Here is a 22,482-nt window from a genome sequence, read left to right on the forward strand (position 1 = left end):
ATAAAATACTTCTACCAACATATCTGAGGATCCTTCAGGATCTTTTTGTCTTCTTTTACTTCCATGTGATTAATTTGACTGCTTTTTTCATCCACAGTTAAAACTTAGTAGCTTCACCTGTGTCTTATGTAAAACAATAGTTATCTCATCCTTACAAATAGCTTTGCCTTACATTAAGCAAGCAAGAATTCCCATTAGTCTTCAACATTAGCACTTGGCTCAAACACCCTAACCAGTGATAAAGCTTCCCCATGTCACTTAGCTGAGTCAGTCTAGGCATCTCTTTTCGGTGAGGATGATCTGAGCCCAGCCTACAGACACTAATGCTAAAGAATGCCAAGCAAAAACAAGAAAGACAAAGAGCCTCAGAGCTTAGTAAATATCTTTTTGTTTTCTGGCTTAATTTTCTGTGGACAGACCTTCCTTGATTTTTCTTAGGCCCCACGTTTGGTCTCACGATCTTGTTTCAATGACTAGTCTACCAGACTATGCCTCTGTGTTGAATTGCTTTGAAAAGAGCATGGCTTGCTACTTTTAAATCAGTTTGTTAGAAGACAAATGTAACCTTCCAAGATATCTGATGCCCACAGCTAGTTGTTTATGCCAGTTGACCGTCTTCTTGTTATAATTTGTAATTAGAAGATCATCACTTAGAATTATTCTTGACAGATATTGACTTCAGAGAATTACAGAAACATAGCTGTCCTTGAGGATTATTAGTAGAAAAACCACGTAGATAATTATATTGAGATCTTTAAAACCTGGGTCAATATTTCCAATTATCTTCACAGTTAGCCTTCAGATGTTTACATTATTTTTAAAAGATAGACTTTGGCTCTGGCTTTTATATATTCTACAAGTGTGAAACTGGCAGTCAGTTTTTTTTTTAAAACAAATTGTAAACCAATTTTACATAGAACTTGGAATGCATTTTTCAATTAACATTTGCATTGTCCTATAATCTTAGAGGTAAAAGGGACTCAGAAAAGTCATTTTCTTTCCTTCTATTCCTCTGGGTGGACCATGCCTAAGACATTCCATTCAGATAAGAATCTATTTTGTTGGTGAAGTATCACAGGGCTGGCACTTCCACCACCTCTCTCAGTAACCCAGGCTGGTTTCTGACATTTTATGATCGGCGACTTAATGCATTTCCAGGAAATGAATCATGTTAGTGGTTTGGAACAGCTTTTTTTTAGAACCCAACTACAAATACTAAACCAATCCTCTGTGTTCCTAAAATAAGTGGCTTCTTTATTTTCTTTCATCCTTTTTCTTACCACCTTTCCAGGTTTACATATGAAATTGCACCAGTGTTTGTCCTCATGGAACAAATAACACTTAAGAAGATGAGAGAGATAGTTGGATGGTCAAGTAAAGATGGTGATGGGATATTTTCTCCTGGTAGGTTTCTCTTCTCTTCCTCTTCTCAAGGTTTGGGATTCTTAAGAATACAAAATATGAAGTAGGTTTGTGGAAGAATAATGCCTTAAAATTTTTTTTGGATACTCTGACTTCCTGTTTTTTCAGATGAAGGCTAACAAAAATGCTACATTCTATATGAATTAACTAACAAAGGCTATGCCTAAATCTGTAAAAACTGACAAAGGCTGTGTCTAGATAATGCTAAAGAACCCCATTTTTTTTTTTTTTTTTTTTGAGACAGGGTCTCACTGTGTCATCCAGGCTAGAGTGCAGTGGTGTGATCCTAGCTCACTGCAGCCTCGAACTCCTGGGCTCAGGCAATCCTCCTGCTTCAGCTTCTCAAGTAGCTGGGACTATAGGCATGTGCCACCATGCCCAGCCGTTTTAAAATTTCTTTTGTAGAAACAAGGTCTCACTATTGAACAACTCCATTCTGTCAACAGCAGTTTGATTACCTGGGGATCAGTGAATCAAGATTATTAATTAATTGATTGATTTCAGCCAAAATAGTATATCTACTTTGAATCTCTAGTTTGAAGTAGATAAAATAAGAATTTTTAAAACAAGGATAGGTATTCTGATGGTGTCAGAGACAGTGTGATTGTGTACAAGGGGAAAAGAAGAAATAAGAATTGCGGTTATCTAGGTAATTCAAGCAGACCACAAATTTGCCTAAGTTTAATTGTCAGATAATTAATGTAAAATTAACTAGTTTGTATTGGCCAAACATACATAGTTATGTCAGTTCTCCTTGTGTCTTTATTTAGGTAAACATGAGTTTGTTCTTATTTTAATAAACTTAGAGTTCTCCTAAATGACTCAGTAACTCAGTTGGGCTGAAGAGAGCACCTAGGCAGGTAACCAAGAAATGTCATTGTTTCTTTCTGTAGGCTCCATTCTCTTTCTTTCTCTGTCTTTCTGAACTCAGGGAACAGATTCATCTTTGTTCAGTAAATAGATTGAGCAGAAAGTAAAGCAGGAAAGATATAACTCACCTATCCCTTTGCAGCCACTGATGCAGCTACCTCTTATATTTCTGTCTAGACTTCAGGTGGAAAGGGCACTGAAGTACACGAATCACCTCCAGCCAAATTGCCTAGATAGCTTTGGTAATAAGTGTGACTACTTGTATTCCCAGGGTAAAGGGTCCAGTGGGAAGCCCCAGCAATAGGGAAGCCAGCAAAACCTATCAGGATATTATCCTTCCGCTTCCTGACCTCCCTTGTCTCTTGAGACACCAGCTCAGCGTTCGTTTTTAGAAACAATAATGAAAGAGCCCCAACACCTCCCAATATGTCCGCTTGCTGACAGGGGGCGCCATATCCAACATGTACAGCATCATGGCTGCTCGCTACAAGTACTTCCCGGAAGTTAAGACAAAGGGCATGGCGGCTGTGCCCAAACTGGTCCTCTTCACCTCAGAACACGTGAGTCGGGGATGCTTTCTCATGGATAGTGGTGTTTTTTAGGGGACTTTCCAACTTCTAACCTCGAGCCTTTGTTTGTTGCAGAGTCACTATTCCATAAAGAAAGCTGGGGCTGCACTTGGCTTTGGAACTGACAATGTGATTTTGATAAAGTGCAATGAAAGGTAGGCAGGGGAGAGTGAATATTAGGTTCTTGATGTATTAAATGTGTTCATCTGTTAAATTTGTTTTATTGTGCTTAAGGACTGGCTCAGTACATTGTACCAAGCTGCTAATGGTCTGTTGAAAATGTCCGATTAAATTGCTTTCTGCTGCTGCTAAAGTTTTTTTCATGTGCAATCTCATTGATTCTTCATTTTAATTTCCCTCCTTTTCCAATAATTATAGGGGGAAAATAATTCCAGCTGATTTTGAGGCAAAAATTCTTGAAGCCAAACAGAAGGTATGTACTCTGTGGTGCATCTAAACTCCAGTTTAAAAATACCTTCTTTCTGCCCTAGACAAAAAAGTCCTTGATAATATGAGACAATTTTCTTGTGCTTCTAAAATTCTATTCTTAGATATTTGCTTATTTCCAACTAGTAAAATAATTTGGTTTTAAAACTGTGTCTACACAATATCAGGGTTTTTATGAAAAATTTGGTCATTAAACTATTTGTCCTGTCTTCATTGTGCCAAGTGATTGGTTTGATGTTCTTCAATAAATCAAATCCCTGAGCATCATGAAGATATAGCCTAATTGAACTTTTTACTTACTACTTGTTGGGTATTATCTCATTTTAACAAATGCCATTTTAGCTTAGGATTCTGTTTAGCAAAGTGCTTCCATGCCCTGGCAGATGGCCCATGGTACTTGGCACATCCAGCCTCAACAAACTCTATTAAACAAAAAAACTCATAGAACAGATGTATCCACAAGTCAGTGCCAGGTAGCTGTCAGGCCACTTACCAACACATGGTTGTTTCAGTCACATTCTTATACCTCCTTCTCTAATTGTAGTTATTTGCTGGGGTCTTGGCATAGGAAGTGGATCTAAGTGTTGTAAAGACTGAGCAAGGAGCAGAGGTGGAGCTGAGCTTCACAAAAGCCTAAGAGGCAGGGCATAGGGGCTCACACCTGTAATCCCAGCACTTTGGGAGGCTGAGGCAGGAGGATCCCTTCAGCCCAGGAATTCAAGACCAGCCTGGGCAACATAGGGTGACCCACATCTCTACAAAAAATTTTTAAAAATAGCCAGGTGTGGTGGTGCACGCCTATAGTCCCAGCCACTCAGAAAGGTGAGGTGGGAGGATTGCTTGAGTTGGAGAGGTAGAGGCTGAAGTGAGCCATGATCATGCCAATGCACTCCAGCCTAGGTGACAGAGCAAGAACCTGTCTCAGAAAAAAAAAAAGCTTAAGATTCACAGATTTCCCCAAACTTGTCTTAGATCTATTACTCTACTCCTTCATTTATTTTTTGTTTATGTCAACATTTCACCACATCCACTGTTAGTGAGTGTATCAGCTTTCACAGTGTACAGACCTTTTTTAAATAATCGAACCCCACAATGTTTCAGTATAATTATTATATCAGTACACTTAAAACAACACAGCCTCTTAAAAGAATGATGCACAGGTGATATTCAGAACAATCTGACCATCATTCCAAACACTTATTATTACTCTTTCCTGCTTTATTTTTTGCCATAGAAATTATTGCTATTAAATATACTGTATATTTTGCTTATTTAATTTAGCTTACTATCTGTCACCTGCCACTAAAATGTAAACTCCGCAATGACAGAATTCTTTATCTGTTGTGCTCACTGCTGAGTCCCTAGCATCTATGGCAGGGCCTGGCACATAAAAGGCAATCAAAAAATATTTGTTGAATAAATGAATGAATGAATGAATGAGCCAACAAAACACTACTAGACGTAGTATCTGCTAACACATAAGTTTTGCCATTTACTGTTAGAAATAAATGTTACACAATTCTTCTTCCTGTGAAAATCAGCAAATGAGAAAGGTTAAAAATACTCATCAGCGTGTATCTGTCTTACCTTGTAGGGATATGTTCCCTTTTATGTCAATGCAACTGCTGGCACGACTGTTTATGGAGCTTTTGATCCGATACAAGAGATTGCAGATATATGTGAGAAATATAACCTTTGGCTTCATGTCGATGTAAGTGCTATAACTCAAGAGAGGCCAGTCCATGTGGGGCGTGGAGGCACCTCTTTTTTATGATTTGCCTCAAGCTTCTCCCCATGCCCCAACCAGCCCTCTCTACACACCACATTAGTTCCAGTTCTTGTCTGGACCCTAGCCAGCCATTCACAACTGGTACACACCACAGACCTGGAACATCCTCTGGGACTCATCCAGTTCCTTACTAGTCGATTGCTGTCTTCTGTGGTTCATCCTAGAATATGGTCTCATTGCCTTCCCAGGTAGCTTTGTTGGGACAAATGGCTACAGAATAAAATATAACTGATTTCAGAGGGAAAAAATAGAAGACACAACATACAGAAAGTGGCCATGAATGTGAACCCTCAGCTACCTGCCTTCAGTCCAGCCATCTATGACACATCTCTTAAAAAGGACATATCTGGCTGGGCGCGGTGGCTCACGCCTGTAATGCCAGCACTTTGGGAGGCTGAGGCAGGTGGATCACCTGAGGTCAGGAGGTTGAGACCAGCCTGGCCAACATGGTGAAACCCCGTCTCTACTAAAAATACAAAAATTAGCCGGGTGTGGTGGCATGCGCCTATAATCCCAGCTACTCTGGAGGCTGAGACAGGAGAATCACTTGAACCTGGGGACGGAGGTTGCAGTGAGCCGGGATCACGCCATATCACTCCATCCTGGGCAAAAGAGCAAAACTCTGTCTCAAAAAAAAAAAAAAAAAAGAAAAGAAAAGAAAAAGAATATCTGCTACATTTAGAAAAAATAAGGCAGTATACGGAAGACATTATCAACTAAGAGACTTAATCCCAAATTTTCCCAGGAACACAAAAGATGCATTTTTACATGTGTGACTGGGTGTACTTTTTTTTCTTTCTCTCTGCCCATTTTCTTAGGGATTTAACTTCTCACAATTGGCCAATAGGATAATCTGCCTTGCTACTGAACTAATGACTGACAAAGGCTGTGTCACGTGGCATCCCAGCTATTCAGTAAACATGCATCATGGTACCCACAAAAATGTCTTGTTGTTATATAAGTTGTTGTGAGACCTCCAAACCCAGCAGGAACTGCTTTTTGAGTTTTTCAGGAGCTGTTAGAATTCTACTCTGGGAAGAACCAGACAGCAGGTCTCCGTTTTTTGGGCAGCTTCCAGAGCCACCCGGAGGGGGACTTACTGTGTTGGCTTTCCACAGCACACTGGGCTAATGGGCCATTGGACCTTTGGGTCTTGGTAGAACAGGCACCTCAGGCTCAGACCTGGCCTAGCTATATCACTTGTGCAGCTATACTCCAGAGGAACTTTGAAAAAGAAATGACAAGCAATGAAGAATCACAACTGATTGAACAATCAGTGTGGGCTGAACTTTTCTGAGAAACTTATGTTTTTCACCTTGTACTTTCTTGCTCATGTTTTAGTAGAAGTGAGGAGTGACTAGTTTTAGATTCTTAAATGTCACTGCTCCCCTCTTCCTCTCCTTTCTCTGTCCCCACAGGCTGCCTGGGGAGGTGGGCTGCTTATGTCCCGGAAGCACCGCCATAAACTCAATGGCATAGAAAGGTAACGGCCAGAACTCGCCAGGCCTCCTTCCACCCAGCACATCAAACAGACCATGCTCTGATGTCAGCCTGCACCGCCCTGCCCTGATCCCCAGCATCATATTTCAGTCTAAGTTTGCTTCAGTTCAGCAGGCATTTGTGGAGCATTTATTGGATGATTGATTTCCCAGTCAAATGAGTCCTGAAGGAGTTCACAATTTAGAAAGAAAGAAAGACAGGCCAGGTGTGGTGGCTCACGCCTGTAATCCTAACAATTTAGGAGGCCGAGGTGAGAGGATCGTTTGAGCCCAAGAGTTCGAGACCAGCCTGGGCAACATAGTGAGACCCTGTCTCTAATAACAATCAATCAATCAATCAATCAATGAGAAAGACTGTAAACAAGTAGTTAGAACACAATGTGATAAGTGTAACAGGAGACAATTGCAGGTACCCAGGTAGGAGATGAGAGAGACTAACCAGTGAGGGGAATTGGAGGCCATCAGAGTTTGCCAAGGGCACAGGAAGGGTCACTGGTTCACTTTCCTCTTCTTCCTCATTAAGCTTACTTCCAGAAAGGGCAGGACACTCAGCTCCTAACTTATTTTCTTTTTCACTGTTCAAATTCAGTAGATGTTCTAGGCCAAATATGATTTTGACCTGACTCCTAAGTGTTGATCCATAACAAAGTCACAATGATTCATTGATTCATTCAGCATATATTTACTGAGCACCTATCATGAGCCAGGTAGGGGTGGATGTGAATATTCAGTTACGTGTCTTCCATCCAGCCACCTATGGTGCTTTTCTAATAAAAATGCATATCTGATAAATGCAGGAAAATAAGGCAGTATATGAAAGGTGTTATCAACTAAGAGATTTGCCCTCCTGAAGTTTACATTCCAGTGGGCTAGATGTTAATAACAAATATTTAATCTGTCTCATAGTAAAGAAAAATAAAACAGGGTTAGGTAACAGTGAGTGACAAGGCATGCTGTTTCAGACAGGGTAGTCAGAGGCCTTCCTGAGGAGGTAACATATCAGCAGATACTGCGATAAAGGGAGACAGGAAGCAAGGATATGAGGAAGAGTATTCTAGGCAGTGCAAGTGGCAAGTGCAAAGGCCCTGAGGCAGGACTGTTCTTGGCAAGTGGGAGGATGATCAAAGAGGCCATTGGGGCTGGAGCAAGGTGAGACAGGTAGAAGCAGACTGAGGAGGGAGAGGCAAACATGGAGCAGGCAGGGAGAGCCCGCCCAGGGCTTCTTCCACAGCCAGGACTCTGGCTTTTGTTACCTCTACTATGCCTCCCCAAACTTTTGTCTCAGTTTTGAAAGACCAGTGTCAACGTGGGTGAGACTGGCTCTGTGAAGTGGACAACCCCTAACTCGAAGGATAATGTAAAAAATATGGGCAGGGTGTAGTGGCCTGTAATCCCAGCACTTTGGTAGGCCAAGGAGAGCAGATCACTTGAGGTCAGGAGTTCGAGACCAGCCTGGCCAACATGGTGAAACCCTGTCTCTACTAAAAATACAAAAATTAACTGGCATGGTGGTGCACACCTGTAATTCTAGCTACGCAGGAGGCTGAGGCTGGAGAATCACTAGAACCTGGGAGGCAGAGGTTTCAGTGAACCGAGATCACGCCGCTGCACTCCCGCCTGAGTGACAGAGCTCTGTCTTAAAAAAAAAAAAAAGAAAAAGAACTCTGGATGAGCCAGCCCAATTTAACTTTAGATTTCTCAGACAATTTTAATTTTCTGTCTTTGAGTCTAGGAAAACTTAAAACATTTCACACTAGACTTTTTCTTTTCTAACACTTTAAATCACATAAGTCTTCTAAAGGAAATTGAATTCATATTATGTCTTATTACTTTCCTTTTGTAGCAGCAAAGAATCATTTACTTCAGACCTTTAGAATATGCAGAAAACCATTTAAGACATTTTATGAGACCTAAATATAATTTTTTAACGACTTGGTAAATGATAGCAATGAGAAATTTGATTAAATTCACTACCATTTAAAAATGACCTGACACTGATGCTTTTTAGTGAGCTAAGCACTTAGTTAACTTTCCTTGGAATTTTTCGCAGGTCTCTTTCACAAAGGGTTTATTATACACTGAAGGGAAAAGTTCTTTAGACCTTCCTCTCTTCTCCTTGAAACACAGTGCACTAAATTATTTTGTTAGGTCCTTTAGTTAAAGGACCTAAGCACAATGAAGAGGTTGAAAGTTCACAGCAAGGGTTTAGCTCTAGGGAGAGCAGAGGCAGGATGATTCTGAGCCAATTGCTCTATCTAGGGGAAAAGATCCTTCACAGGTACTAAAATGCAGCACCTAGCTATGGGCCAGGCCTTTGGGAAGGAGTCTGCAAACCAATGAAGCAAGTTATCCATGTTTTAATCATCATACATTAGACTTAGTTGTTTCTGTAATGCCCTAGCTAGTGTGCTCCTTAACCATCTAATTGTGTCTGACAGAATGATGCAGTTGCTAGGAGACCATGCTTGTTAAGCTATGCTTGCAGCCCAAACTGGCAAAATCACTCTAATTTAGCATTTAAATAATGCTGCTAGGTAGTCAGAGTCTAGAGTAGTCCAGTCGAGCCTTGCTTTTAGGTGCCACTCTTGATAACTGCCCCGTAAGTGGGTAGGTCTGCATCACCAGCCTATAAATGAGAAGAGAAAGGCAGAAAGAAGCCACTGTGTCTCCTAGAGAGAAGCAATCTAGTGGAGTGGTTATGAACGAGGGCTGTGCAGTTAGAGGCCTTGGACTTGAATCCAGGCTCCAACACTTCCCAGCTCTGTGACTTTGGGTAATATATTTAACCTTTTGGCATGTTAGTTTCCCCATCTAAAATAGAGGTAGTAATAGTACCTACCTTATAGGGTTGTAGTGAGAATTATGTGTGCCAGGTACTCTTATAAGCATTTTATATGAAGTTATTTTGTCCTTTATTCAATTCTGTGAGGTACACACTCCTCATTTAAAAGCAACTGAGGCACATAAGAGTTATATAATGTGCCCAAGCTAACAAATGTCAGAGCCAGGACTCAGACTTAGACAGTTTGGCTCCAAAGCCTGAGTTCTTAACCATACCATATTGATATAATACCTAAAAGCTCTGAAAACAATAAGATATATAATAAGTTATTCATAAATGTTAGCTGTTGTTAATAGCAGTTACTTCTAAAATATAGTCCATAATGTTATACTCCGAGACTGCCTGCAAAATATTTGTTTGCTACTTGATTAGTCAATTCAGGAGAATAGGCATGGATAATATTTACTGACTTGGGTTGGAATGGGTGATGTTTTCCTCAAGAGAACAGTTGCCTCTTTCCGACTCCTGCACCTTCTCGAAGTCTCATGTGCTTCTTTCAGGGCCAACTCAGTCACCTGGAACCCTCACAAGATGATGGGCGTGCTGTTGCAGTGCTCTGCCATTCTCGTCAAGGAAAAGGTCTGTACTCCCTCCAAAGCTATACTGGGGCCCATACATTCTTTAGAAAGCACAGAAAGAGACACACATGGGGTCTCTTTGCAGTACTTGTTGGCTGACTCACGAGATTGGCAGCCCCACTGAGAGACTGCTGCTGCTGTCCTTTCCTGCCCTTGCAGCTAACCTGGTTTCTTCTCTTGGCTCTTGCTGGCTACTGTGCTTCTTCCTTGATCAGTACTCAGGGTCTGTCAGCAACTGAACCTTTAAGGGAATTATTTAATTGAGTATTCCTTCATGTTTGCACAAAAAAAGTGAGAGCATGTAGGTGAGGCATCCAATCAGTTTTGTCCTCAGTGAGGACAAAAAGCACTCACTGGAGCATACTCGGAGTTCTTAGTATAAATGTGTGGTCCCAAGAACTGAAATAAATGAGACAGAACAACAACTACAAATATCAACTTAGGGCCACAAGGAATATTGCCCCAAAAGCTGCTGTAAATGGTTGAGCGTCATATTCCCTTCTTCACATGCCTAATGTTAGGACCCTGCCCTCCAAGGCTTTGTTGCTCCAGTAAGACTTCTGCACACAGAAGCATTCCAGAAAGTCTGTCTCCAGCCTGTAGGAGCCAGAATCTGCACAGCCTCTTTAGTCCACTCATATGTGGAATCCATATTAATGTCATAGGAGGTCCTGGAAAGGTTGGAAGACTTTTGCCAGAGCGCTTTTGGAGAGAAAAATTCTTCACAGCATGAAACTATCCCACCCACTGAGGAATTTTCTATCTCTAACCCCAGCCCACTGAATGCCATAGCACTTCCCAATCTTGAAACAATCCCAGACACCCATACATATTTCCCCTTAGAGGGATGGCATCTGAGACGGAAAGATCATTTTCTAATCAGAGAGTCAGAGACAAAGGGATGGCAGTTTTTCCAAGAGTGATTTTAGAAAAGGGCATCAGAACAAGTGTAAGGCCTCATAAAGACATCAGAAGAAAGATTGCATATGACCCCAAGCCCCTCCTTCCAAGCCAGCCTGGTTTTAAAGCCACCCACATCTCTGATGGGTAAATGCAGATGCACCCATCTTAATTTTCATGACAGGGTATACTCCAAGGATGCAACCAGATGTGTGCAGGATACCTCTTCCAGCCAGACAAGCAGTATGATGTCTCCTATGACACCGGGGACAAGGCAATTCAGTGTGGCCGCCACGTGGATATCTTCAAGTTCTGGCTGATGTGGAAAGCAAAGGTATGAAGGGAATAATTCAGGAAATAGAGCAGAAACATAATTTGCACAGACTGGCTGGCAAAAGAGGGGCAAAGATATATCACAGATAATTCACTATATGTGGAATCAATATCTAGATAATTGAATTAACTGTGTTTTCTTTGTGAATGAAATTACTTTATTCCTTATGTCAAATTCTCTCTCCTTTTGTTCAGTCTCCTCAATTTGAACTATTATGAAGTCTTCTTATAACATTCTCTTATAACAACTAAAAATTATGCCAAGATAAGGATTTCTACAGCAATCCTTGGGGATGCTGGAATTATTTAGTGCAGGCATAGACAAAGATAAAAAAAAATAAAATTACTGCATTATTCTGAGTAGAACCTTGAATTTTTTTTATTTTTTTATTTTTTATTTATTTATTTATTTATTTTTTTTGAGATGGAGTCTCGCTCTGTAGCCCAGGCTGGAGTGCAGTGGTGCGATCTCGGCTCACTGCAAGCTCCACCTCCCAGGTTCATGCTGTTCTCCTGCCTCAGCCTCCAGAGTAGCTGGGACTACAGGGGCCCGCCACCACGCCCGGCTAATTTTTTAAAAAATATTTTTAGTAGAGACGGGGTTTCACCGTGTTAGCCAGGATGGTCTCAATCTCCTGACCTCATGATCCGCCCACCTCAGCCTCCCAAAGTGTTGGGATTACAGGCGTGAGCCACCGTGCCCGGCCCCTTGAATTCTTTTATGAGGCTTTTCATCATGGGATATGTATGACAGTTTTAACTTCAACTTCAATAATGCCTTTCCCATTGTTTGTACTTAATACACCATTCTGGAAAATGTATACTTTATTGTGAAAAATCCTACTTTTAGATGGTAGCATTCTGTGTCTGCATTCATCAACCTTTTGGGTTTCATTTCTGTACCTAAGGTAAAAAGCTAACTATTGGAATTTCCCCCAAAATATGAGTGAGGGAGAGGATTGCCATTTGACTATTTGTTTCAAAAATATTTGTATGCAATCAAGTAAAAGAAATTTTGATTTCATAGTTTTATATTACATACCTTGTTTTGTTTATTATAAATTAATTTTAATAATTTCTGTGTTTAAGATTGAGTCTAACAGTCAAACAAGATTTTCCGGCAAAATTTCTAGTCAAGTATTTCTTCTGTAGGAAAAATTTGGTAGATTATTAGTTTTTTCCTCAGTAAGTCATTTTGTCTTTTTTTTTTTTTTTTGAGACAGAGTTTCGTTCTTGTTGCCCAGGCTGGAGTTCAGAGGCACAATCTCTGCTCCCTGGAACCTCCGTCTCCCAGTTTCAAGCAATTCTCCTGCCTCAGCCTTCCAAGTAGCTGAGATTACAGGCATGTGCCACCATGCCCGTCTAATTTTATATTTTTACTAGAGATGGGGCTTCACCATGTTGGCCAGGCTAGACTTGAACTCCTGATCTCAAGTGATCCACCCGCGTTGGCCTCCCAAAGTGCTGGGATTACAGGCGTGAGCCACTGCACCCAGCTCTATTTTGACTTAATATAGAAATAGTCTGAATTTGATTTCTATTACAAAGTAATCATAGGAATTTTAAACATATAAATAGCCATAGGCTGGGCACGGTGGCTCGCGCACGTAATCCCAGCACTTTAGAGGCCAAGGCAGATGGATCATTTGAGCTCAAGAGTTCAAGACCCAGCTGGGCAACAAAGTGAGACCCCATCTCTACAGAAAATACAAAAGTTAGTCAGGTGTGATGGCACATGCCTGTGGTCCCAGCTACTTAGGAGGCTGAGGTGGGAGGATCACTTGAGCCCAGGAGGCAGAGGTTGCAGTAAGCCGAGATCATGCCACTGCACTCCAGCCTGGACAACAGAGTGAGACTCCATCTCAAAAAAAAAAAAAAAGCCATAAACGGCAACAACAGAAAAGGAGTCTTGTCATTTTGAAATATAATGACCACACAACCTGTTTCAGTAATTTGTGTCTTCTTTTTCATTTCTAACAATAACCTCTTGAACCATCTGCTGGAGGTTTTGACCATAGTGATTGTTTGCTGAAATGGGACCCTGGTACAGGCTTCATTCCTAAGTGGACTGACTAGAGTGTACAGTCAGCAGTGACACTACATGGGGAGGCTGATGCTTTCTCAGTGCTGGACTTTGCTCAGGCCCATTAGCAATCCACAGCCAGCCTTGTGCATCTGCTCTCCTTGTTAACACTGACCCACTCAACAACCCTCATACTGCTGTTATTAATCAGCCATGCTGGCTTTTGAAACTCATGCTCAACCAGTTTGTCAGTAGTTGGAACTATTGCAATATCAGGGCATATACTGAGACCAATGGCTTCCCCATCTGCCTGCCTGCCTGTCACCTAAAAGGCATAACACTGTTATGTGGAAGGTTGCCTGCCTGAGAGGGCATGGGATATGTTTCACAAGGACTTACTGCTGGGGAAGATGAGTTCTACAGCAGTATCTTTCAAAGTTTCTATGATGAAGAACCAGTTATTTGTTGTTGTTGTTGTTGTTTTTCACCTATCATGGACCAATACCCTAAAGATGAATTGTTAGAAAAATGAAATTTAAAAACATACAAAGAACAAGCCACTATTTTTTATTAGAGTCAACAGACAAAATCCCTTTGTCCAATTGCCATAAAAGTTTCCTATGCTTAGTCTCAATTTCTACACTCAATTTCTACATTTGACTGTAGACCAGTTACAGTTGTGGAGTGGCCTCAGTTCATAGATGACACTTTGAGTAGCACCATCCTAAAGCAAACCAGAATCAGGCATAGGTCCAGTTGAGAATAACTACCCAGAGACTGGAGTGCCTTTGAAAGAGGAAACAGGCATACATCATTGATTGCATGCACATCTGTGAAAAAGCTGACATATTTGATTAGATTGTTCTTCCTGACCATCTCCGAAAATCCTTTTTTTGTTTATTTCCCATAGACAGGGACAGCGTAGCCTTCCCAAATGCTCATCACAGGGAAATGCAACCACAAACGTGACTTTTCTCTTTAAAACAGGGCACAGTGGGATTTGAAAACCAGATCAACAAATGCCTGGAACTGGCTGAATACCTCTATGCCAAGATTAAAAACAGAGAAGAATTTGAGATGGTTTTCAATGGCGAGGTAGGTAATCATCATGGACCAGGTACACAGTATTTCCAGAAAAACTACTGAGGGAAGCTCCTGAAGCTTCTGGCAACATGGGAAAATCAATCCCATGTTGCCAGAAACTGCTTCAAAATTTTTATTCTTATACACTCTTAATTCCTCTCTTTAATTCCTTCCATGTCTATGAACTTTTCTTCTGGTAGCACTGGGATGACTTTTTCCTTTACATCTTTTAAAACTGTGTTGCTCTTGGCCAGCTTTTGGCAGACAAGAGGTCTTTCCTTGACAGGTCTGAATCCTTCATCATTCTTGGGTTTGTTTTGTGTTGAACCTTTATGATAAAGTGTTTTTCAGGCTGGGCATGGTGGCTCACACCTGTAATCCCAGCATTCGGGAGGCCAAGGCAGGAAGATTGCTTGAGTCCAGGAGTTCAAGACCAGCCTGGGCAACACAGCAAGACCCTGTCTCTATAAGAAAAAATATATATAATTTATAAAAAGAAATTTTACAAAACGATAAAGTGGTTTTCATTTCCAAGAAGCTTATAGGATGGGTATATTCTTACCTCCCAAGACTTGTTCTAAAATAAGGTTCTACTTAACATAGACTCATAAGGAAGAGAGCAAGATAAAATTGTCTCTGCCCTGAGTTCATGTGCATACTGCACACAGCAAAGTGTTTGTCAGTGTTTACTGAGTACCCACTGTGTGCCAGGCCTCCTGCTAGGACCTAGATTCTAGAGTATTGAACTAAACAGATACATTCTCTGACCCAATGGAGCTTACACTTGAATAAAGAAAGATGGAATAGAAGCCAGTGTTGAATAAAAGAAAATCTACTTATAAGCCAGTATAATATAGCACTGCTTACAGTCAACATTATTCTATTTATCAGGCAACCTAAACTACTAGGAACACATGTGAATCACCAAATGAACAAAAAAGAGCCCTGGGCAGTTTAAAATCAATGACACTGCTCTGATCATTTACATACTACTTTAAACACTCTTAACAGCAGATTAAAAACAACAAATGTGATATCTCAAACCAATTAGAGGCAGGCACAGTAATGGCAAACAGCAACCAGTGAGAAAACTTTATAGCAAGAATACACAGAACTCAAAAAGCACAGGAATCTTTAGAAGAGGGACACTAAACAGTTTGAGGCATCTCAACAGGCCTTGCCTTATGCTGTAGAACCATAAGCATAAGGGTTTTAGGAGCAACCCTATTAATTGATATATCCAGTCTTAATGTTTATTATGATAGTCCTGAGTCATCAAGAAAAGATTCAATATCAATATAATAAACTCAATAAAATATTCATCAGCATCCATAAACTATGTTTCAATTATCTTCTATATGTGAGGCACTACAAAATGACAAGATGGACAGACGGATACCTTTTTAAAAAAATTGCCCAAATGTAATTATTTGTAACATTTCAATGTTTAAAGTCGGTAACTTTAGTTACCTAGAAAATTGGTTGTAGGGAACAGCTCTCTTGCCAGATATGATTGGATAAATGAGGCATTGTTCTCCCTAGTATGGAAGTAACATTGCCTTTGAGATGAACATTCAACCTCTTTCTTTGGTCTAAGAGACTTCCGCCAAGGATGCATATTGGTTTGGGAACAGCTTTCTCTCAAGTTATCCTAATTTTCTTTGTTTGTCTGTTAAAATCTCTGCAGCCTGAGCACACAAACGTCTGTTTTTGGTATATTCCACAAAGCCTCAGGGGTGTGCCAGACAGCCCTCAACGACGGGAAAAGCTACACAAGGTATGGACTCGCTTTTTGTCTCATCTAATCCTCTGCAATTTCTCTGGCTGGTCAGGACATCCTCATTCCAATGTGCCTTTCTAGTGGGGGAAATATAAAAAATAAAGCCTTGGGGTGGGTTTCTAGTAATGGGGTGGTGGGGAGCCATCTTGTTATATTCCTCTTGAGCCTGCATCGCCCCCTTACTGTGGTTACCACGGGAACTTCTAAAGGATGCATCTTGTCTCCTTGTCCTTGGTTGATGTTCTTCATTAAAGGAGCCCTATGCAGGGTAAGGGAATAATGTGCATATTCCTAGGGACATGCTAGATTAAACTGTATCTGTTACAATAACATTTTAAGTTGAGGCCCACTGTAATGCTGATTCCTTCGAGCTGTTTTCTATAACCAGTTTATATCTTATCCAGCGTTCTTAAGATTGTATATAATTTATATAACATTTCATTCATACAACCATTCAACAAATATTTGTTAAACATAGTCTGTGTGCCAGGCAGTATCCTGGGCTCTGGGTTAAGCAAAACTCTGAATTTGTGGTGTTGTCTATAAGAGTTTTCTGGTTTTGTCTTCATTTTTTATTTTACTATCATTGTTCCATGACTGACTTTCAAAATTCGGTTGCACAGTACTTTCTGAGGGAACTCGTGACCAGGTAGTCATTTGATATTAGCCCCCGAAGATTCCTGGATATGAAATATTTCTTTGCTTTTATGTCAATGTAAACACAAATAGTAAAATGCAAGTTGGGTTGAATTGCTAAAAAGAGAGGGTGTCAATATCAGTCTTGAGTTTTGTTTTGTGTTTTCCATCGCAAGGTGGCTCCAAAAATCAAAGCCCTGATGATGGAGTCAGGCACGACCATGGTTGGCTACCAGCCCCAGGGGGACAAGGCCAACTTCTTCCGGATGGTCATCTCCAACCCAGCCGCTACCCAGTCCGACATTGACTTCCTCATTGAGGAGATAGAAAGACTGGGCCAGGATCTGTAATCATCCTTTGCAGAACATGAGTTTATGGGAATGCCTTTTCCCTCTGGCACTGCAGAACAAACCTCTATATGTTGCTGAAACACACAGGCCATTTCATTGAGGGAAAACATAATATCTTGAAGAATATTGTTAAAACCTTACTTAAAGCTTGTTTGTTATAGTTAGCAGGAAATAGTGTTCTTTTTAAAAAGTTGCACATTAGGAACAGAGTATATATGTACAGTTATACATACCTCTCTCTATATATACATGTATAGTGAGTGTGGCTTAGTAATAGATCACAGCATGTTTCCCGCTCCAAGAGAATTCACTTTACCTTCAGCAGTTACCGAGGAGCTAAACATGCTGCCAACCAGCTTGTCCAACAACTCCAGGAAAGCTGTTTTTCAAAACGCCATGTCCTAGGGGCCAAGGGAAATGCTGTTGGTGAGAATCGACCTCACTGTCAGCGTTTCTCCACCTGAAGTGATGATGGATGAGAAAAAACACCACCAAATGACAAGTCACACCCTCCCCATTAGTATCCTGTTAGGGGAAAATAGTAGCAGAGTCATTGTTACAGGTGTACTATGGCTGTATTTTTAGAGATTAATTTGTGTAGATTGTGTAAATTCCTGTTATCTTCTGACCTTGGTGGTGGGAGGGGGAGACTATGTGTCATGATTTCAATGATTGTTTAATTGTAGGTCAATGAAATATTTGCTTATTTATATTCAGAGATGTACCACGTTAAAGAGGCGTCTTGTATTTTCTTCCCATTTGTAATGTATCTTATTTATATATGAAGTAAGTTCTGAAAACTGTTTATGGTATTTTTGTGCATTTGTGAGCCAAAGAGAAAAGATTAAAATTAGTGAGACTTGTATTTATATTAGAGTGCCCTTAAAATAATGATTTAAGCATTTTACTGTCTGTAAGAGAATTCTAAGATTGTACATAGAGTCATATATATGGAAATCCTGTTACTTAAATAGCATCTGCTCTTCTCTTACCCTCTCTGTCTGGCTGTACGTCTGGTGTTCTCAATGCTTTCTAGTAACTGTTGGATAATAACTAGATCTCCTGTAATTTTGTAGTAGTTGATGACCAATCTCTGTGACTCTCTTAGCTGAAACCTAAGGCAACATTTCCGAAGACCTTCTGAAGATCTCAGATAAAGTGACCAGGCTCACAACTGTTTTTGAAGAAGGGAAATTCACACTGTGCGTTTTAGAGTATGCAAGAAGAACATAAATAAATAAAAATATTCTCCATGGAGAATTTGAACAAAATTTTCTTCTAGTTTGTGTTTCATACAGAGACGTTTCTAATTAGAGTTCCTTGGGTTGCCCATAGCCCATTTGCTTTCTGGGCATGGTGGTGCACGTCTGTAATCCTAGCACTTTGGGAGGCTGAGGCAGGCAGATAACTTGAGCTCAGGAGTTCAAGACCAGCCTGCGCAACAGGGCGAAACCCTGTCTCTGCAAAAAATATAAAAATTAGCCAGCTGTAGTGATGTGCACCTGTGGTCCCAGCCACTTGGGAACCTGAGGTGCAAGGATCACTTGAGCCTAGGAGATCGAGGCTGCAGTGAGCTGAAATCGTGCCACTGCACTCCAGCCTGGGTGACAGATTGAGACCCTGTCTCAATCAATCAATCAAATCATTATGATTATAATTAATTAAATGTGCAGTTCCAGCCTTGAGAAAGAAAAGCCATCCCTGTTTCTCCTTTTCCTACTTGCATCTTGGAGTTACATTCATTCAGTCATTCAACAAAAGATAAGTATTCCTTCTAGTGGGCATCTTACATCACTTGGTGTCTCTGCTAACTGAATGCCTGTAAGATCACAGAAGCATAGCTTCCTGCTGCTTTATGCTTGTAGAGTGGTCCCCATTCACTTCCTAGGGAAATATATGTTGGTGCTGGATCATTAGGACATAGGATTCATTTTCTACAATATTCTTTGTGTGTGTGTGTGTGTGTGTGTGTGTGAGTGTGTGTGTGTGTGAGAGAGAGAGAGAGACAGAGTCTCACTCTGTCACCAGGCTGGAGTGCAGCGGCGCCACCTCAGCTCACTGCAACCTCTGCCTCCCTGGTTCAAGCGATTCTCCTGCCTCAGTCTCCTGAGTAGCTGGGATTACAGGCATGCACCACCACACCCAGCTAGTTTTTGTATTTTTAGTAGAGCCAGGATTTCCCCATGTTGGCCAGGATGGTCTCGATCTCTTGACCTTGTGATCTGCCCGCCTCGGCCTCCCAAAGTGCTGGGATTACAGGCATGAGCCACTGTGCCCGGCCCATTTTCTACAATATTTTATTCAGCTATATTAATACAATCTCACTCATTTGGAATACAAGAAGCTCCCTATTTAGCACAGGTAGGGAATACAGAAGAGTCCTTTGTAATTAGCACACTGATTGCATGTAACCATCGTATTAAACGACTCTATAGGGAGTGATCATAAAGCCACTTATTCTTTCTCTCACTGTTTCTTTAAAACCCCTCTGGGGGCTGATTTTTTCCATGCCCCCATTTGAATTTAGGCCAATCTCATAGCTTTTCTGGCCTCTCGGGTGCACGAACAGTCTCATTTTTGTAACTGAGGGTCCAGGTTGATGTAATAAGCAAAGTTTCAATTTTTATACGATATAGAGTTTCTCCCCCCTCCCCCTGATCTGGCACTGCTTCAGCTGCAAGCCTACAGTGGCAGGGAGGGCAAGGCTGATGGTGGGTGAGGTCACCTTTTTTCTTCATCTTTCAGCTTATCTCCCTAGCTCCTGTGCTTCCTCATTCAGGGTCAGGCCTAGCGGGAGAAAGGGATAAAGAGACAAAGGTAAAATTTTACATGGCTATTAAATTGTCATTGGGCATCAAGTTCCCTGGAATATGAGTTTTTGGTTTTTGGGGTTTTTTTTTTTTTTGAGAAATTTTCTGGAGTGAATGAGGATTTTTTGAATTAAGGTAAAATTTAGATACAATAAAACTTTTTGTAGTGTACTGTGTATAGTTTTCTGTGGATTTTGACAAACCCATTCAGTCATGTATTAATAGCTATCATCATGATCAAGGTCTACAACAGGTCTATCACCCCAATGAATTTCCCATCCCCCTTTGTACTGAACACCTCTCCTACTCAGCCCTTGGCAACCTCTGCTTTGTTTTCTGTCCCTAGACTTTTGCCTTTCCCACTATGTAAATGGAATCATATAATATTTAGTCTTTTTTTAATCTGGTTTCTTTTGCTTAACGTAGTGCACTTGAAATTCATCCATGTTATCTCTATATCAGTGTTCATTCCTTTTCACTACTGCATAGTATCCATTTGCATAAATGTACCATACTCTGTTTATCCATCCCTTAGTAGAGGGAAATTTCTGTTGTTTCCAGTTTTTTTGGCAATTAGAATAAAGCTACTGGAAACATTAGTGTGCAGATTTTTGTGTGAACACAGATTTCATTTAACTTGGGTAAATACCTATGTGTAGGATTGCAAGATAATAATATGTTTAATTTTATTAGAAACTGCTAAACTATTTTCCAAAGTGGCTGTACCATTTTGCATTCTCACCAGCAATGCACAAATATTCCAGTTGCTCCATATTCTTGCTGACACTTGGTACTGTCATTTTCCCTCCATGCTGGCCATTCTAAAAGTGTTATCTTGTGGTTCTAATTTGCTTTTTCATGAAGCACTTTTGAAGGATCCCTTTGGGGTCCTCCCAGCTCATTGCACAGGAGGCAGTAAAGGTTTATCCTCCTGCAACCACTTAGGACTCAGACCCTCAGGCCTAGGCCCCTGGCAGTCTACACTGTCCAGACCTTGTAGTTGGGACCCTTTCTTCTCCAAGTAGTACATTTGGCCGGGATGCCTTTTATTTAAAATCAGTTACTGGCCAGGTGCAGTGGCTCACGTCTGTGATCCCAGCACTTTGGAAGGCCAAACTGGAAGGATTGCTTGAGCCCGGGAGTTCAAGGCCAGCCTGGGCAACATTGGGAGATCCCATCTCTACAAAAAATAAAAAAATAGCTGGGAGTGTGATGGTGAGCCCCTGTGGTCCCAGCTACTCAGAAGGCTGAGGTGAGCAGATCACTGGAGCCCAAGAGGTTAAGGCTGCAGTGAGCTGTGATCATGCCACTGCATTCCAGCCTGAGCAACAGAGTGAGACACCATCTCAAAAAAACAGAAACAAAAACAAAACCCTCCTTAGATAATCTACAATAACTGATTTTTTTTTTTTTTTTTTTTTGAGACAGGGTCCCGCTTTGTCACCCAGGCTGGAGTATTGTGGCATGATCACAGCTCACTGCAACCTGGAACTCCTGGGCTTAAGCAATCCTCCCACCTCAGCCTCCCAAGTAACTGGGACTGCAGGTGCATGCCACCATGCCCAGCTAATTTTTAATTTTTTTGTAGAGATGGAGTCTTGTTCTGTTGCCCAGACTAGTCTCAAACTCCTTAACTCAACTGATCCTTTCACCTCGGCCTCCCAAACTGCTAGAATTACAGGCATAAGCCACTGTGCCTGACCAAGAAGGGCTCTATTAGATATACATGTATAGGACAAAGGGTGATGACATTATACTTGAGTACCCATTACTTTTAGCCTAAGATATAGAACATTATTATTATCATGACGTTAGCACTCTCCAACCCCGTCATGAACCTTCCCTAATTGGATGCTCCCCACTCTCTAAGAAGTGATCACTATTCTGACTTTTGTGTTACTCACTGTCTTATTTTTCTATATAGTTTTACCACATACTCATGCATCCTTATTGTTTAGTCTTACCTGATTTTGTACTTTATGTAAACAGAATAATACAGAATTTTTATACTTCTGTGACTTTTCTAGTCAACATTATGATTTTGTTTGTCCAGAGCTAACCTGTAGGGAGACTTTGTGCAGTTTAAAATAAAAAAGGTACCCCTTTCTTGATAGCCAAGCATCCCTGTGCCAGTGGAGCTGGAATAGACTTCAGCGCCTACTCAACCCATTGGCACACCCTGCAAACACGGTCTCATGTAGAAGCCTCATGGTTTTGAGAGTCACCTTTGACAATGGCTCCAGCTATAATTCATTCATTTTTATGGCTGCAATGCTATTACAGTGTATTAATATACTTCAGAAGGTTTATCCATTCTATTGGGGGTGAATATATGAGTTTTTCCAGTTTTGCCTTTAGAGATAACATTGCTATGAGCATTCTAGTACTTGTTTTCTGGGGTACATGTACAAAAGTTTTTCTAAGGTTTATACCTAGAAGTGAAATTGCTGGGTCACAAGGTATTTATTGAACTTTACTGAGTAGAGCGGTCATACCAAGTTGCACTTCAAGCAGCCGTGCACATTGTTCTATAACTTCACCATCAGTTGAC

At 40.9% G+C, this 22,482-nt stretch overlaps 1 protein-coding gene across 4 annotated transcripts in view; it reads left to right on the forward strand.

Annotated features, from left to right (window-relative positions):
- The window catches only part of GAD1 (glutamate decarboxylase 1), a 45,737-nt gene extending 25,708 nt beyond the window's left edge, over positions 1-20,029 (forward strand). Inside the window, exons 7-17 of one of the 4 annotated variants that reach the window (XM_054476991.2) lie at positions 1,292-1,404; positions 2,737-2,852; positions 2,937-3,016; positions 3,240-3,294; positions 4,903-5,019; positions 6,516-6,580; positions 9,939-10,017; positions 11,101-11,250; positions 14,260-14,367; positions 16,043-16,132; positions 16,948-20,028. In XM_054476991.2, coding sequence (XP_054332966.1) covers positions 1,292-1,404; positions 2,737-2,852; positions 2,937-3,016; positions 3,240-3,294; positions 4,903-5,019; positions 6,516-6,580; positions 9,939-10,017; positions 11,101-11,250; positions 14,260-14,367; positions 16,043-16,132; positions 16,948-17,121 — 1,147 coding nt within the window. In that variant the 3' untranslated portion in view covers positions 17,122-20,028. Of the gene's footprint in view, positions 1-1,291; positions 1,405-2,736; positions 2,853-2,936; positions 3,017-3,239; positions 3,295-4,902; positions 5,020-6,515; positions 6,581-9,938; positions 10,018-11,100; positions 11,251-14,259; positions 14,368-16,042; positions 16,133-16,947 lie in introns of those variants that run through there. The other 3 variants (XM_063648300.1, XM_054476992.2, XM_063648301.1) reach the window with 3 other exon arrangements.
- Positions 20,030-22,482: the final 2,453 nt, after the last annotated feature.

Source organism: Pongo pygmaeus, chromosome 11, assembly GCF_028885625.2.
Source record: "Pongo pygmaeus isolate AG05252 chromosome 11, NHGRI_mPonPyg2-v2.0_pri, whole genome shotgun sequence".
Lineage (NCBI taxonomy): Eukaryota > Metazoa > Chordata > Mammalia > Primates > Hominidae > Pongo > Pongo pygmaeus.